At 40.4% G+C, this 13781-nt stretch overlaps 2 protein-coding genes across 2 annotated transcripts in view; both read right to left on the bottom strand.

Moving 5' to 3' along the window:
- The window catches only part of LOC123264624 (peroxisomal acyl-coenzyme A oxidase 3-like), a 51066-nt gene that overhangs the window by 17640 nt on the left and 19645 nt on the right, over positions 1-13781 (bottom strand). The window lies entirely within an intron of this gene.
- LOC123264653 overlaps positions 7-13781 on the bottom strand; it is a 32988-nt gene continuing 19213 nt past the window's right edge. The window contains exons 3-5 of the mRNA XM_044728062.1: positions 1841-2114; positions 1665-1773; positions 7-1567 (exon numbers count right to left, since the gene is read on the bottom strand). Coding sequence (XP_044583997.1) covers positions 644-1567; positions 1665-1773; positions 1841-2103 — 1296 coding nt within the window. The 5' untranslated portion in view covers positions 2104-2114 and the 3' untranslated portion in view covers positions 7-643. The remainder of the gene's footprint in view (positions 1568-1664; positions 1774-1840; positions 2115-13781) is intronic.

The raw sequence follows: 13781 nt of genomic DNA on the forward strand, positions 1-13781 counted from the left end.
ATTTACCTATTAATATATTATAGTGCTGAGTAAACTTTGAGTGCGTTTTTCTCAGCCATTTTTGAGTATTGCACTTTAGTATTTCAGAGGTAGTATACCCACATGGTGTACTATCACTGCGTCAAAGATTATCCAAATCCGTTTCCCCAAGGTCGTATCCTCCCCTTGTAAGCCATTTTTTCGCATTCTGCGCAAATCCATACTTTTTGTTTATCTTCTTCGGATTTTCCACATTTTCCGCAAAACCACCTAAGACAGCACTCACACTCAGTTGCAAATTTGTTACTGATTGACTCCGGACATTTACTGCAGAACCATGTGTTTTTGTCACTTCTCATCTTTGTTATTTTTTGTATGTTTTTGTACACATCTTCTTCTAATTTATTTTTTATTAGTTTGAGACGATTTGCCGTTATTGGATGTGGCATTGTTTTGACCGTTAATTTTTTTATATTTTCCAGTGATACCTTTCGATGTTCAGTAATTTTTATATTCTTTTTTATTAGTAAACTAAGCAAGAAACTACTTTTTTGCTCAACCGTTAATGAGGAAAATTTTTTTCCACGTGTTTCTAGCTCTTGATCAATTTTTTTCTTTTTCTTCTTGGGGCTCAGGTTAGTTTCTTTGTTGACAATCGTAGAAGTCAATCCGATTGCACGGGTTTTTTTTTTCGGACGTTTTGGATTTGCAAAAAGTGGTATTTTAGGTCCTTGCATATTTGATACTTCAACTTCCCCCCCCCCCCCCCTGGTTTTAAAGTCCAAGTTTGGAAACCTTCTTCGCTGTAGGACTTATCTGCTGTTCCAGTTGTCCTTGTGATGTTTGGTGTTGAAATCTTAGCAGGCAAGTTTCCTTTATTTATTTCTAATTTCTTCTTTTTAGTTACTTCAACCTTTTCATTATTTTCAGGGACAGTATTACGATAATAACTGTGATCGGATATTTCTAAAGATGATGTGTCATCAGGGTCTTCAATCGTCTCAGGAAATTCTTCAGTTTCAGATTCATCTTCTCGTTCAGGCGCGGCGGGAACTTTCGGTGATGGCGGGTCAGCAGGTAAGTTAACTTTAGTTTTTGCTATCCTCTTTTTTTTAATAATTTTTTCTTTTTTATTATTTTCAGGGACATTAATACGGCGGCCACTGCGGTCGAGTAATCCCGAAGATGATGCTGTATTATCCGTGTCAGCTAGCTCATTTAATTTTTCAGTTTCAGATTCATCTTCTCGTTCAGGCGCGGCGGGAACTTTCGGTGATGGCGGATCAGCAGGTAAGTCAACTTTAGTTTTTTCTTTCTTCTTTTTTTTAATAATTTTTTCTATTTTATTATTTTCAGAGACATTAATACGACGGCGACTATGGTCGAATAATTCCGAAGATGATGCTGTGTCATCAGTGTCAGTTATCTCATTAAATTCCTCTTCAGATTCATCTTCATTTTCAGATTTATCTTCTCGTTTAGGTGTAGTGGGAAATTCCGGTGATGACTTGCGAGCTGTTAAGTTCTTTCTTGAACGTTTCGATGGTTCATTCGTCAATTTCTTAATGGCTTGTCCTGCAGCTTTAACCTAAAATTTTTTAGATTAATAATTTTATTTTATTATTCAAAAATTTACATGTACAAATATTTATATACTTTTGAATATTTTTTTTAAGATAACATACCTCTGGAAGGTGGTTATGTTCAAAGTTACACTTATTGGTGACTCTTAAAGTTTTTTTTTGACGATCTATGTAGAATCTAATAGTAAAAGGACAATTTGTTTTTTTAGATCTGAAAAAAGGAAGAATAGAACGTTATTAGTTTCATTGGATTATTTCGTGATAGAGTGATGACTTACTTTCGATTGCGAATCCCTTGTCCTTTGGGCTTATATACGCCATATTGTTTACAATCGAAATTAATTTCATTATACAGAATTTTATCTTTATGTTGCTGCGGTTTACTTGATGAGTTGTTAACATAATTTAATGTTTTTGAATGCCCTTTTGCTAGTTCATATCCCGTTTTCTGGCTGTAGGCATTTAATTTTCCTATAACGGCTTCAAGAGAAGCGAAAGTTCCACCGGCTTTGAAGATCGCTTTTAATGTATTCTCACTCATAATGATTATATCTATAACATAAATTTATAGACGAAATTAATGCATTACATGATAAAATAAGGTGACTATTGCAATTTTTAATTTAAGATAACTAATAATCTGCTCGACTTACGATTTAAAAAGTATGAATTTTTTGACGCAATTGTCCCGAAGTGACGCTGCAAAATGCCGCCTTTGCGCGGTCTAAAGTAAAAATATCGTCTTAATTCTGAAATAGTTTTGTGAAATTCTTATAGATAGTAGATCCACCGATGTATCAGCGCATACGTTGGAATTCGTAAGAGTATATACATTTATATGCTTAGAAGATAATAGAAACAGCTCAAGAGGTAACAATTTTAAAAATTCAATCCCAGTAAATTTACGTGCAATTTTCTATGTACAGCGACCTCTACCGAAAATATCAGCTAGGATTTTCTTTTACCTACTACGTATCATAAGTTTTTGTTCTCGCCGTTACTCGAAGAAATAAATATGTCAGAGATACATCTATACACTACTTACATCTCATTCATTTGAAAAATAAAATAGTGACGCCAACACGTATATCTTGATTATTTTTGATAATTATTTTCATTTGAGTTTCCACTATAAATGCAAACACTCAGCATATCTCGGGAATCATTTGATTCTTATGATGATGCTACAAAAACCCATCAATCAACTGGCCAGCGAATAACGAGGTAATAAATGGTTAAACAATTTTATTGCTAATAATAGTTTATTGCATTCTGGCCTTATAAGCATTTAATTAATTGTAAATTGAATTATTGTTATTTTGGATTACCTTCTGTAGAAATATCGATTTACTCCAATGCAAGTTTCTGTCGAGTTAGCGAAATGCTATTTCTATTTATAATTTCTAGGCAAATATTGCAATTTAGGATATGTTGTTACTGACTGATTATATTATAAAATGTATAACTAGTTAAAATAATTTTTTTTTCAAGTACTTACAATCATTATTGCGGTTTTTACATCAGGATTCAATTTGATGTAGCTGTTTTGAAATTTGTAATCGTTGACATAGTAATTTAAATCATACCAATCACCCTACTCATTACAAGGTAAGACTTAATAATAATAGTTATTATAATTATTTATTATTAATTAACCTAAATACGTTCAATTATTATAATTTTTTATAGGAGCTACAAGCTATTCTTCCGGAACACCGACGCCTATCCGAGGAAACTAAAAAAGAAACGATTAAAATGCTGTCAGTGGGTGCTAAAACGAGACTAATAAAAAATGATCTAGCTGAAAGAAAAGGAAAATTATTGACTAACAACGACTTGCAAAATTTGAAAGCTTTAAGTAAAGGAAAGTCAGACAATGATTTAGAGTCTTTCATAACTTTATTGAAACAAGACTACAGTAAGTTGATATTATCTTAAAACACATATAATTTTGGGATTTTGTAACAATTAATTCTGATCTTTTATCATTTAGAGTGCTCGATTCATGTTCTTGTGAAGAAGGTATTATAAGCGGGGAGGCGGAGGGGTGTCGTGAGCAACGAGAGACGGGGCTCATCGACGGACCGAGCGAGCCATCGCTACCGCGACCGCGTCGACTGCCGTGCCACGGCATTTATGTAAGGTAAAAGCCCCAATAGATGATCACGTACCAGTATATGATCACTCCATGTATCTGTATATCTATATTCACAAATATAGGTATACAAATACATGGAGTGATCATATACTGGTACATGATCATCTATTGGGGCTTTTACCTTATATACGTTTAACTTTTGTCATGAGTTTAATTATTTTATTTATAGTTAATTATTATTATTACTATTGTAACTATTATTATGTTTAATTGTTTAGTTAAAAGTATTAATGAAAGATTATTAATTTAATTAACGGTTAAAACGTCGTTTGAAATAATTGAAACAATTAATTTGACAAGTTTCGTTTACAACTTTATTATTTGTTTACGGCGATTATTATTAATAATAATAATCTGTATATGATTTTTTTGTTTACAATTATTTCTTTGATTTAAAATTATTTCAAAGGACGACTATTAGAAAAAGGAATTTAGTAGTTTGCCATCGCGCGATAGATGGCGTCGACTGTTCGCTCGCGATAAAAATCGCCGAGCTGATATAAGCGAAACCGCGACGTGATAATTTTTGTTCTTTCAAAGAACAACAATTTACTTTATCTGAAATAATTAATTGATTAAAATATTTTGAATAAATTCGAAATATCCAATTAATTATTTTTCTAAGTCCCAGGAAATTAAATTAGTATGGGAAATAATTTTGGTAAAATAATTATGTTTGTATGAAATTATTTTTCGACGTTGAAATTATAGGAAAATGTAACTCGATTGAAATCGATGTAATCTGTTGAATCAATTGAATGAATCTGATATTTAATTTTGAAAATATATTTAAAAACTTATAAATTTTCGGGGATTTCCCGAAGTTCGACGGCAAGCGATAGGTGGCGATAATTCACCAATACTTTTCGCTTTTATTAATAATTTTTGGGTTGATAAAGCCCAAAAATTATCCGCCGTTGAGCAACCTTTCTCTGGGTTTAATTTACTTGTCTGGAGACTTCTGGCCAAGGAAATTAAAAGAGGGTTCTCTACCTGGTGCGGACTACCACAGGTAAGTGAACTTATCTACCTACGAGTAAAGGCGACTCTCCACCTGGAGGCCTTCAGCCAAAAGGTGGCAACCCCAGCCGAGTAGGTGAGGGAGAGGTGGATTCTATTCACTCTTCCTTTGGGAATCGCGAATTAGGGCCTGCGGGGCGGCACTAGTCACCTGTCAGGAGCTGGGCACCAGAGGGCCGACTGAAGGGGAATTAGCGACGCATTTTGAAAGGTACGACGGGCGAATGATTTTACCAACGACGGTAATGGAAATTGTAAACGCCGTGTATGTATGGGTTTTATTTTGTTTAATCGCCGTTTTCTTTTGTAAAATGTTTAATGTTTTTGTTTATTGAAATAAAGAGGTTTTGTTTGTTAATATTAATTAAATTTCCGAGTTTGATTAATTTCGAAATTACCCTCGTTAGAATCCTGGACTCCGGCGAGCTTAAAATCGAGCCGGGGGTAAAAATTGGTCAAAAAGTACCCGTTACAAATTTTTATGGCGCTCGAACAGGGACAGGTTTTGTTTTTCTGGTAACGGGGTACGAGTTTAGTAACCGCGTCGCGATCGGCCATTTTCAAGCGGAGTTTGAGTAGATTTTTTTTAAGTTATATTCTTTTTTGAGATGGCTTCGGGAGCGGCGAGGGGTTCCCAAACGTGGCTTTGGTCGTTACGAAAAGCCGACGTTATCAAAGAGTTGGAAAAGTACAACGTGTCATTCGAATCGAGGGCGACTCTAACAGAGTTGCGAATCTTGTTGAGAGCCCAGTTGAATAAAACAAAGATCGCGAATGCGGGTCAAGAAGGCATATACGACCTATTGTTGGATGATCTCGATCGGTCCGAGCTAGAAGTAGAGCAAAATGAGGGGGAAAGCGATTCAGATAAAGAAATACGGCCGCCAGACGACGATCCGACTCAAGGAGACGCTCAATTGAAGGCAACCCGGGAACAAGAAGCTAGAGAAGCTGAGTTACGTCGGGAACTTGAGAGCGAAGTTCGAGAGGAGTTGGAAAAGAAGGAAAGGGAGAAGATAGAGCGGGAGAACCGCGAAAAGCGCCGAGCCGAGCGCGAACAACGGGAACTCGAGGAAAAGAGAAAACGAGAACAAGAGGTTCGAGAAAAAGAAAGAGAAAAACCTGAGGCCCAGGATCGGGAGAAAAGAGAGCAGGAAGAGCGAGAGAAACACGAACGGGAGGAACGCGAAGAAAGGGAAAGAGTAGAGCGAGAAACACGCGAGAGGGAGGAACGAGAACTGCGAGAACGATTAAGACGCGAGATTACGGAACAAGTAAGACGAGAAATAGAGGCGAGAAGGGTACCTGACCAGGAGATCGCGGGACCGGAGACAGAACAAGAAGTACAGGCGAGACGAGAACGGGAACGACGCGAACGAGAGCAAAGAGAACAGGAGGAGCGTGAAACTCGAGAACGTTTGAGACGAGAAATCACGGAACAAGTACGACGTGAAATAGAATTAGACAGGCAAGCCAATCTGGCAGCACAAAACCCGGGCATGATTGTACCGGCGGCATTGCCGAGAGAGAACGACGAATTCCGAACGAGAGACTTAGTGCGAAAGTGGGGCGTTACTTTCAACGGTGAGCGCGACGTCTTAGACTTCATCGAGCGTATCGACGAGCTGACCGAGAGTTACGGGTTCCAGAAGGACAAGCTAGTCCACTGCATTCCCATGCTTCTCCGCGAGAAAGCCATACACTGGTATCGAAACAACAAGAGAGACTGGGTGTCGTGGGAAGACTTCACGTCAGATTTAAAATCTTTTTTTCTGCCACCGGGCCGGGAGATCGAACTCGAAGAACAAATTAGAAACCGGGTGCAGAAGGAGACCGAGATAGCAAAAGAGTATGCGACCAGTCTACAGACACTTATGCGCCGACACGGCCAAATGACTCCGCAGGCCAAGTTAGCGCGATTGTATCAAAATTTGAGACCCGAATACCGTCGGTATATTAAGCGAACAGAGTTCACCAACGTTCCAGAGCTGTTGCGTCTGGCAGGCGAGTTTGAGCAACTTGTGGCTCAGGAAAACGGGCAACCGCAGACTAGTAATAAGCCTGCAGTCGGGAAAACTAACGCCGGGAAGCCGGCTACAGTAAAAACGACGAAACCAGCCTCGTCGTTAGAGATTTTAGAGTACGATTGGCGAGAGCATTGTTGGCGCTGTCGGCAGAAAGGTCACCGACAACCCCAATGCACGAACCAACGAGTTAAATTCTGCTCACGGTGCGGTAAAATGGGCACGTGGACCTACGATTGCTGCCCGTGGCGGGGAAACGCCGCGAGGGTCGACACCAGCTCCCAGAGTCGACCCGGAGACCGTCAAGACTCACAAATATCGGGAGCCAAGCCTCAGACGAATCAAAGGGACAACGCCGTGACAACGAATGCGTCGGAACCCAGCAGCAGTACAACCCCTCAGCAGTAAGAGTAGGAGATAAACGTCCTTTCGCCAAAATCGAGCTTGGCGGAAGAAATATCCACGCGTTAATGGATACTGGCGCGACGGCGTCCATAATTTCACCAGCCACATGGACTTTCGTACAAAATAACGGGCTATTTAAAAAGTATGATCCAACGCCGAAACAAGGATCAACCTTAGGAAGCCACGTGGTGCAAACTACCGGTACCGCGTGGATCGTGATAACAGAGTCAAGTCGAGCTTACACGTTACCGTTTCATATTATTCCGTCATATAGAAATGATATGCTCTTGGGGGTCGATAACCTGAGCAAAATGGGTTATCAGTTACTACGAAAGCAGGATACGTTCGAGTGTCATACCCTCGACGTACAATACGATCTGGAGACCGCCCGCCGAGAAATCAAAGCCTTACTCAAGCTCGATGAAGTAGTAAAAGGTCCAACTCGTTGCGCGACTCATAGAATTAAGTTGAAACCCGGCACAGAACCGATTAAATCACGATATTATCCGAAAAATCCGAAAATGCAAAAGATTATGAACGACGAAGTAGACAAAATGCTCCAAGACGACATAATAGAACCATCTAGCAGTCCTTGGAGCTCGCCGATAGTGATGGTACGGAAAAAGGACCAAAAGTATCGTTTTTGCGTCGACCTACGACACGTAAATGACGTCTCCGAGAAAGATGCATTCCCGATTCCTCAGGTTAATGCTTCGCTAGACAAATTGCGAGGATCTAAGTATAAGAGCGTAATCGATTTTAAGAGCGGGTATTGGCAAATACCACTGGACAAAGAAAGTAAACCAATTACTGCCTTCACAATTCCCGGACGTGGCTTATTCCAATTCCGCGTGATGCCTTTCGGGTTACATTCAGCACCCGCGACATTCCAACGAGCCATGCACGAAGTCTTAGGAATCGATCTAGAACCGTACGTCGTAGTGTATTTAGATGATATAATGTACTCGGTGAAACTCTCGAGCACCACATGGAGATATTACGAAAGGTGCTAGAACGCCTCAGAGCCGCGAATTTGAAGATTAATCACGAGAAAAGTCGCTTCCTAGAAACGTCGGTTGTCTATCTCGGGCACGTTATCGACGAACATGGGATTCACACGGACCCAGAAAAGGTGAAAGCAATAAGCGAGATTGCTCCACCGCGAACGACGAAAGAATTACGCCAGTTTTTGGGAATGGTCTCATGGTATCGACGATTCATCCCAAACTGTGCAGACCGAACTAAGCCACTCACTTCTTTACTCCAGAAAAAGAAACGATGGAGATGGACAGAAGTAGAGCAAACGGCTTTCGACACTTTGAAAAATCATTTAAAATCCGCGCCGGTGCTAACTCCCCCGGATTTTAATAAGAAATTTACGCTGCAAACCGACGCGAGTAACGAAGGACTTGGCGCGGTGTTGACGCAGGAAGACGACGGTAAAGAACAAGTTATCGCGTACGCGAGCCGAGGGATGAATAAAGCGGAGCGAAATTACTCCGTGACTGAGAAAGAGTGCCTAGCCGTCGTGTGGGCGATTCAGAAAATGAGGCCGTATCTCGAGGGTTATGAGTTTACGGTAATCACCGATCACCAGTCGTTGAAATGGTTACGGACGATGGAGAGTCCGAGCGGTAGAGTAGCTAGGTGGAATATGTATTTACAACAATACGATTTTAACGTCGTATATCGAAAGGGAAAATGGAACAAGGTGGCCGACGCTTTGTCACGCAGCCAGCCGGAAAACGCCGTCATCGAAGGAGCCGATGATCATGAAGCCGAGCTCGTGATCGACGCTTTAATACTAGGAGATTCGTGGTACGAACGCGTTAAAAAGGGTGTTGAAAATGACCCACAGAAGTATCCAGAATACTGTTTAAAGAATGGTCTTTTGTACCGACACGCGTATCACAGTCTCGATTACACGGATCGAGGAGACGTTTGGAAGTTATGCATCCCAGATGCAGGCAGACGACAAGTTCTGCACGAGAATCACGACGCTCCGACCGGTGGACACGGAGGTATTGCAAAGACCATCGCGAGGATCTCACGTAGTTATTATTGGCCAAAAATGCGCGCCGAGATTACCGAGTACGTCCGTCAATGTATCAAATGTCAGGAATTTAAGCCGTCACAGCAACCCCCGTCTGCTCCGATGGGTACTATACCGGCTACCAGACCCTGGGCAGTGGTATCAGCGGATATCATCGGCCCAAAACCTAGGTCGAGCAGCGGAATGGCGTATATCGTGGTATTTCAAGATAAATACACGAAATGGGTCGAGGCACACCCATTACGCCATCAGAAGGCCGATGCGATTAGTAAGGTCCTAAAAGATAAAGTTTTACTGCGCTTTGGGCGAGTCGACACGGTCATCACGGATAATGGAACCCCATTCGTAAGCAAAGAGTTCACTTCGCTATTACAAGGATTCCATATCCAACACGTGAAAACCCCACCATACTCACCTCAGTGCAACCCTGTAGAACGCACGAATCGCGTAATTGGGACAATTATTGCCCAATTTGTCGAAAAAAGTCAGAAAACGTGGGATAAACTGCTACCGGAATTGATGTTCGCGTATAACACGGCGAAACACGACGCAACGCAGTTCTCACCAGCGTATTTAAATTACGGACGCGAGATTATGCCACCTTTATCGGTAAGGGCGTTGAGCGACGAAGGTACACACGAGCAACACGACCCGCATAAGGCGGCGAAATCTTTAAAAGAGACGATGGAATTAGTAAATGTAAATCTAGCACAGGCATACGAGCGACAGGCTAAATACTACAATAAGAAACGAGGATCGTGGCAACCTGAAGTCGGAGACTTGGTGAGTCGTAGAGAACACCACTTGTCTTTCGCAGGAGACAACTTTTCAGCCAAGCTGGCCAATAAGTTTTCCACGGGCTTCGTAGTCTCGAAAGTAGTAGGACCGTCAGTGTACGAACTAGAAAAGAACGGGAGAACGTATACAGCGCACATTAAGGATCTGAAACCTTGCCACGAGGGTAGTGAGCAGGTCAAAGATCATCGAGAACCCCCGGCTATTGAGCCAATTGAGACGACCGAGGAACCCGACGAGAATGCTCGCGTAACTCGATCGAGAACAAAGCGCGGGTTAGCGAAATTAGTTGTAGAGTCGTGGGCCCCGATTTGAAATTAGCCGAACGCGACGAAAAGAGTAAAAAGGTAAATTAAAATAATAAGTTCGTAGATTCACTGAACCTCTTTATTTTAATAACGCGGGTATGATAAAGTATGTTGAATGCCTACTAGTCTTAAGACATTTTTTCGACGATTTCGTAGACGATGGAGCCGTTGAAGATCAGCGAATTTCAAGAAGAAGTTCGACGTCTCGAGGAAGTTTTGAAGAACGACCCCCACGTCCCCACCGCTACCATAATCGCAAGTCACGACGTTCGACGAGTTCGACTCGCTCGACAACGCTGCGAGAAAATGTTGGAGCTATTCGGCTCAGCCAGTCCAGGTCCACGCCAGTGGAAGGGCCTCGACAAACCAAATGAACAGACCAGACAAGAACCTAAGACGAAGAGACTTCAACGACCGAAGATCTCAATCGTAGAAAACCGAATGCTGCCCGGAAAGATCCGGATAGTACCAGCCCCCGAGCCGTACGATCCAACTAAACCTGGATTCGTATGGACTCGGCCGAGGAAGCTACAGCCACCGACGGAAACAGTGGAAGAAGAAGCACGCCTGTTAGAAGAGATCCTGATCACCAAGGAACCGGAGACCATTCACAGCGCCGTCCACTCGGATCTCCGAGACGAACAAAGTCCATGCCAAGGCAATCCCTTGACAATTACGACAGCGGTCACCTCGAAGGTGGCCTGTTTACCCAGTTGGGTTCGACACGACGACGCACCATTATTGATGGATTACCCGGATAAATTCGAAGACAAACCAGGAGATCTTTTCAAACGACCACGGAAACGACCGCCGCAGACGTTGGAGCAGTTGCTAGCAACTCTGACGCCGCTAGACCAAGTTAGAAGTCAACCGTTCCTTCCACATCAGAAGAGACGCCGATTCAAGGCGTATGATCAAGAGCTACGACTATATCAGGTGGTTCAGACACGTAATCAGTCATCACCGACTAGAGTATCGATGAGAACTACGGCTCACGACATGCTGGCCAATCTACAGGGCAGCTCGAGCCAGAAATGAAGGAGCAGAAAGAAAAAGGCAAAACGAAAAGTGGCAAACGAAGTTCACCACTTTTCTTTGTAAAGAAAGAGGGGTGTGAAGAAGGTATTATAAGCGTTTGAAATAATTGAAACAATTAATTTGACAAGTTTCGTTTACAACTTTATTATTTGTTTACGGCGATTATTATTAATAATAATAATCTGTATATGATTTTTTTTTGTTTACAATTATTTCTTTGATTTAAAATTATTTCAAAGGACGACTATTAGAAAAAGGAATTTAGTAGTTTGCCATCGCGCGATAGATGGCGTCGACTGTTCGCTCGCGATAAAAATCGCCGAGCTGATATAAGCGAAACCGCGACGTGATAATTTTTGTTCTTTCAAAGAACAACAATTTACTTTATCTGAAATAATTAATTGATTAAAATATTTTGAATAAATTCGAAATATCCAATTAATTATTTTTCTAAGTCCCAGGAAATTAAATTAGTATGGGAAATAATTTTGGTAAAATAATTATGTTTGTATGAAATTATTTTTCGACGTTGAAATTATAGGAAAATGTAACTCGATTGAAATCGATGTAATCTGTTGAATCAATTGAATGAATCTGATATTTAATTTTGAAAATATATTTAAAAACTTATAAATTTTCGGGGATTTCCCGAAGTTCGACGGCAAGCGATAGGTGGCGATAATTCATCAATACTTTTCGCTTTTATTAATAATTTTTGGGTTGATAAAGCCCAAAAATTATCCGCCGTTGAGCAACCTTTCTCTGGGTTTAATTTACTTGTCTGGAGACTTCTGGCCAAGGAAATTAAAAGAGGGTTCTCTCTACCTGGTGCGGACTACCACAGGTAAGTGAACTTATCTACCTACGAGTAAAGGCGACTCTCCACCTGGAGGCCTTCAGCCAAAAGGTGGCAACCCCAGCCGAGTAGGTGAGGGAGAGGTGGATTCTATTCACTCTTCCTTTGGGAATCGCGAATTAGGGCCTGCGGGGCGGCACTAGTCACCTGTCAGGAGCTGGGCACCAGAGGGCCGACTGAAGGGGAATTAGCGACGCATTTTGAAAGGTACGACGGGCGAATGATTTTACCAACGACGGTAATGGAAATTGTAAACGCCGTGTATGTATGGGTTTTATTTTGTTTAATCGCCGTTTTCTTTTGTAAAATGTTTAATGTTTTTGTTTATTGAAATAAAGAGGTTTTGTTTGTTAATATTAATTAAATTTCCGAGTTTGATTAATTTCGAAATTACCCTCGTTAGAATCCTGGACTCCGGCGAGCTTAAAATCGAGCCGGGGGTAAAAATTGGTCAAAAAGTACCCGTTACATTCTTAAAGAAGAGGAAACTAATCAGTTCAAAGGCATTTATTTTTGTAATGAGAATATGAAACGATCTATGGAAGCGCATCCAGAAATTGTCTTTATGGACGGCACTTATAAATTATTTAATCTTAATTTTGTTTTATTTTTACTGATGGTCCAGACGGGGAATGGCCGAGGAGAAATAGTTGGAGCAGCTATCATAAAAAATGAAGATGCTGGTACACTGCAATGGGTGGCAAAGTGCTTTAAGCAAGAAAATTCAAATGCTTGCAGTAAAATTAGATGTTTCATGTCTGACAAGGACCTAAACGAACGAAATGCTTTTATTAAGGTTTTTCCTCAAAACGTAACATTTTATTTGTGTTTGTTTCATACATTAAAAACATTTCGTCGAACAATTGAGAAAATGAATCTGAAAAAAAAAAGAGGAATTAGAAATCTTAGCAACATTAGAAAATTTAGTGAAGTCTGAAACCGAAGATCAATACAATCATTTTTATGAAATCTTATGTAAGACAGCACCAGATTGTGTGTTAAATTATTTTAATAAAAGTTGGCACTCAAACAGACATGAGTGGTCAAAATACAGTATGATCAAAGGAAATTTCGGGAATTTAACAAACAACATAGTGGAGAGTATGAATAAGCAAATAAAAGTAATAACTGAACTGCGGAGTACTCTGTGTAATTTTGGCAAAAATTTTTTCGCATTATTAAAATCCCAAAACCAAGAAACAAACCTGAAGAGTGCAACAAACTATTTGAAGCGGTTGAATTTAAATGATACGGAAGATAACAGTATTCAACAACAATATGCAGATTATTTAACTACGTATGCATATAAAAAAATAAATAAAGAACTGTCCACATATAAAAGAATCGTCCTCAGTAATTATTCTCCAGATACAGATTAATCCACAATAGCTACAAAATTGAGTACTTACGTAACATCATCTTCTCAATGTAGCTGTCACTTTTTTCAGAGCAATAACTTGCCATGTCGTCATATTATGGCTCATCGTGCGTTTGTAAATAAACCAATTTTTGATCACAACCTATGTGCTAATAAATGGTCGAAGAAGTATGAAGTACAATTG

This window comes from Cotesia glomerata, linkage group LG5 (genome assembly GCF_020080835.1).
Source record: "Cotesia glomerata isolate CgM1 linkage group LG5, MPM_Cglom_v2.3, whole genome shotgun sequence".
NCBI classification, from domain to species: domain Eukaryota; kingdom Metazoa; phylum Arthropoda; class Insecta; order Hymenoptera; family Braconidae; genus Cotesia; species Cotesia glomerata.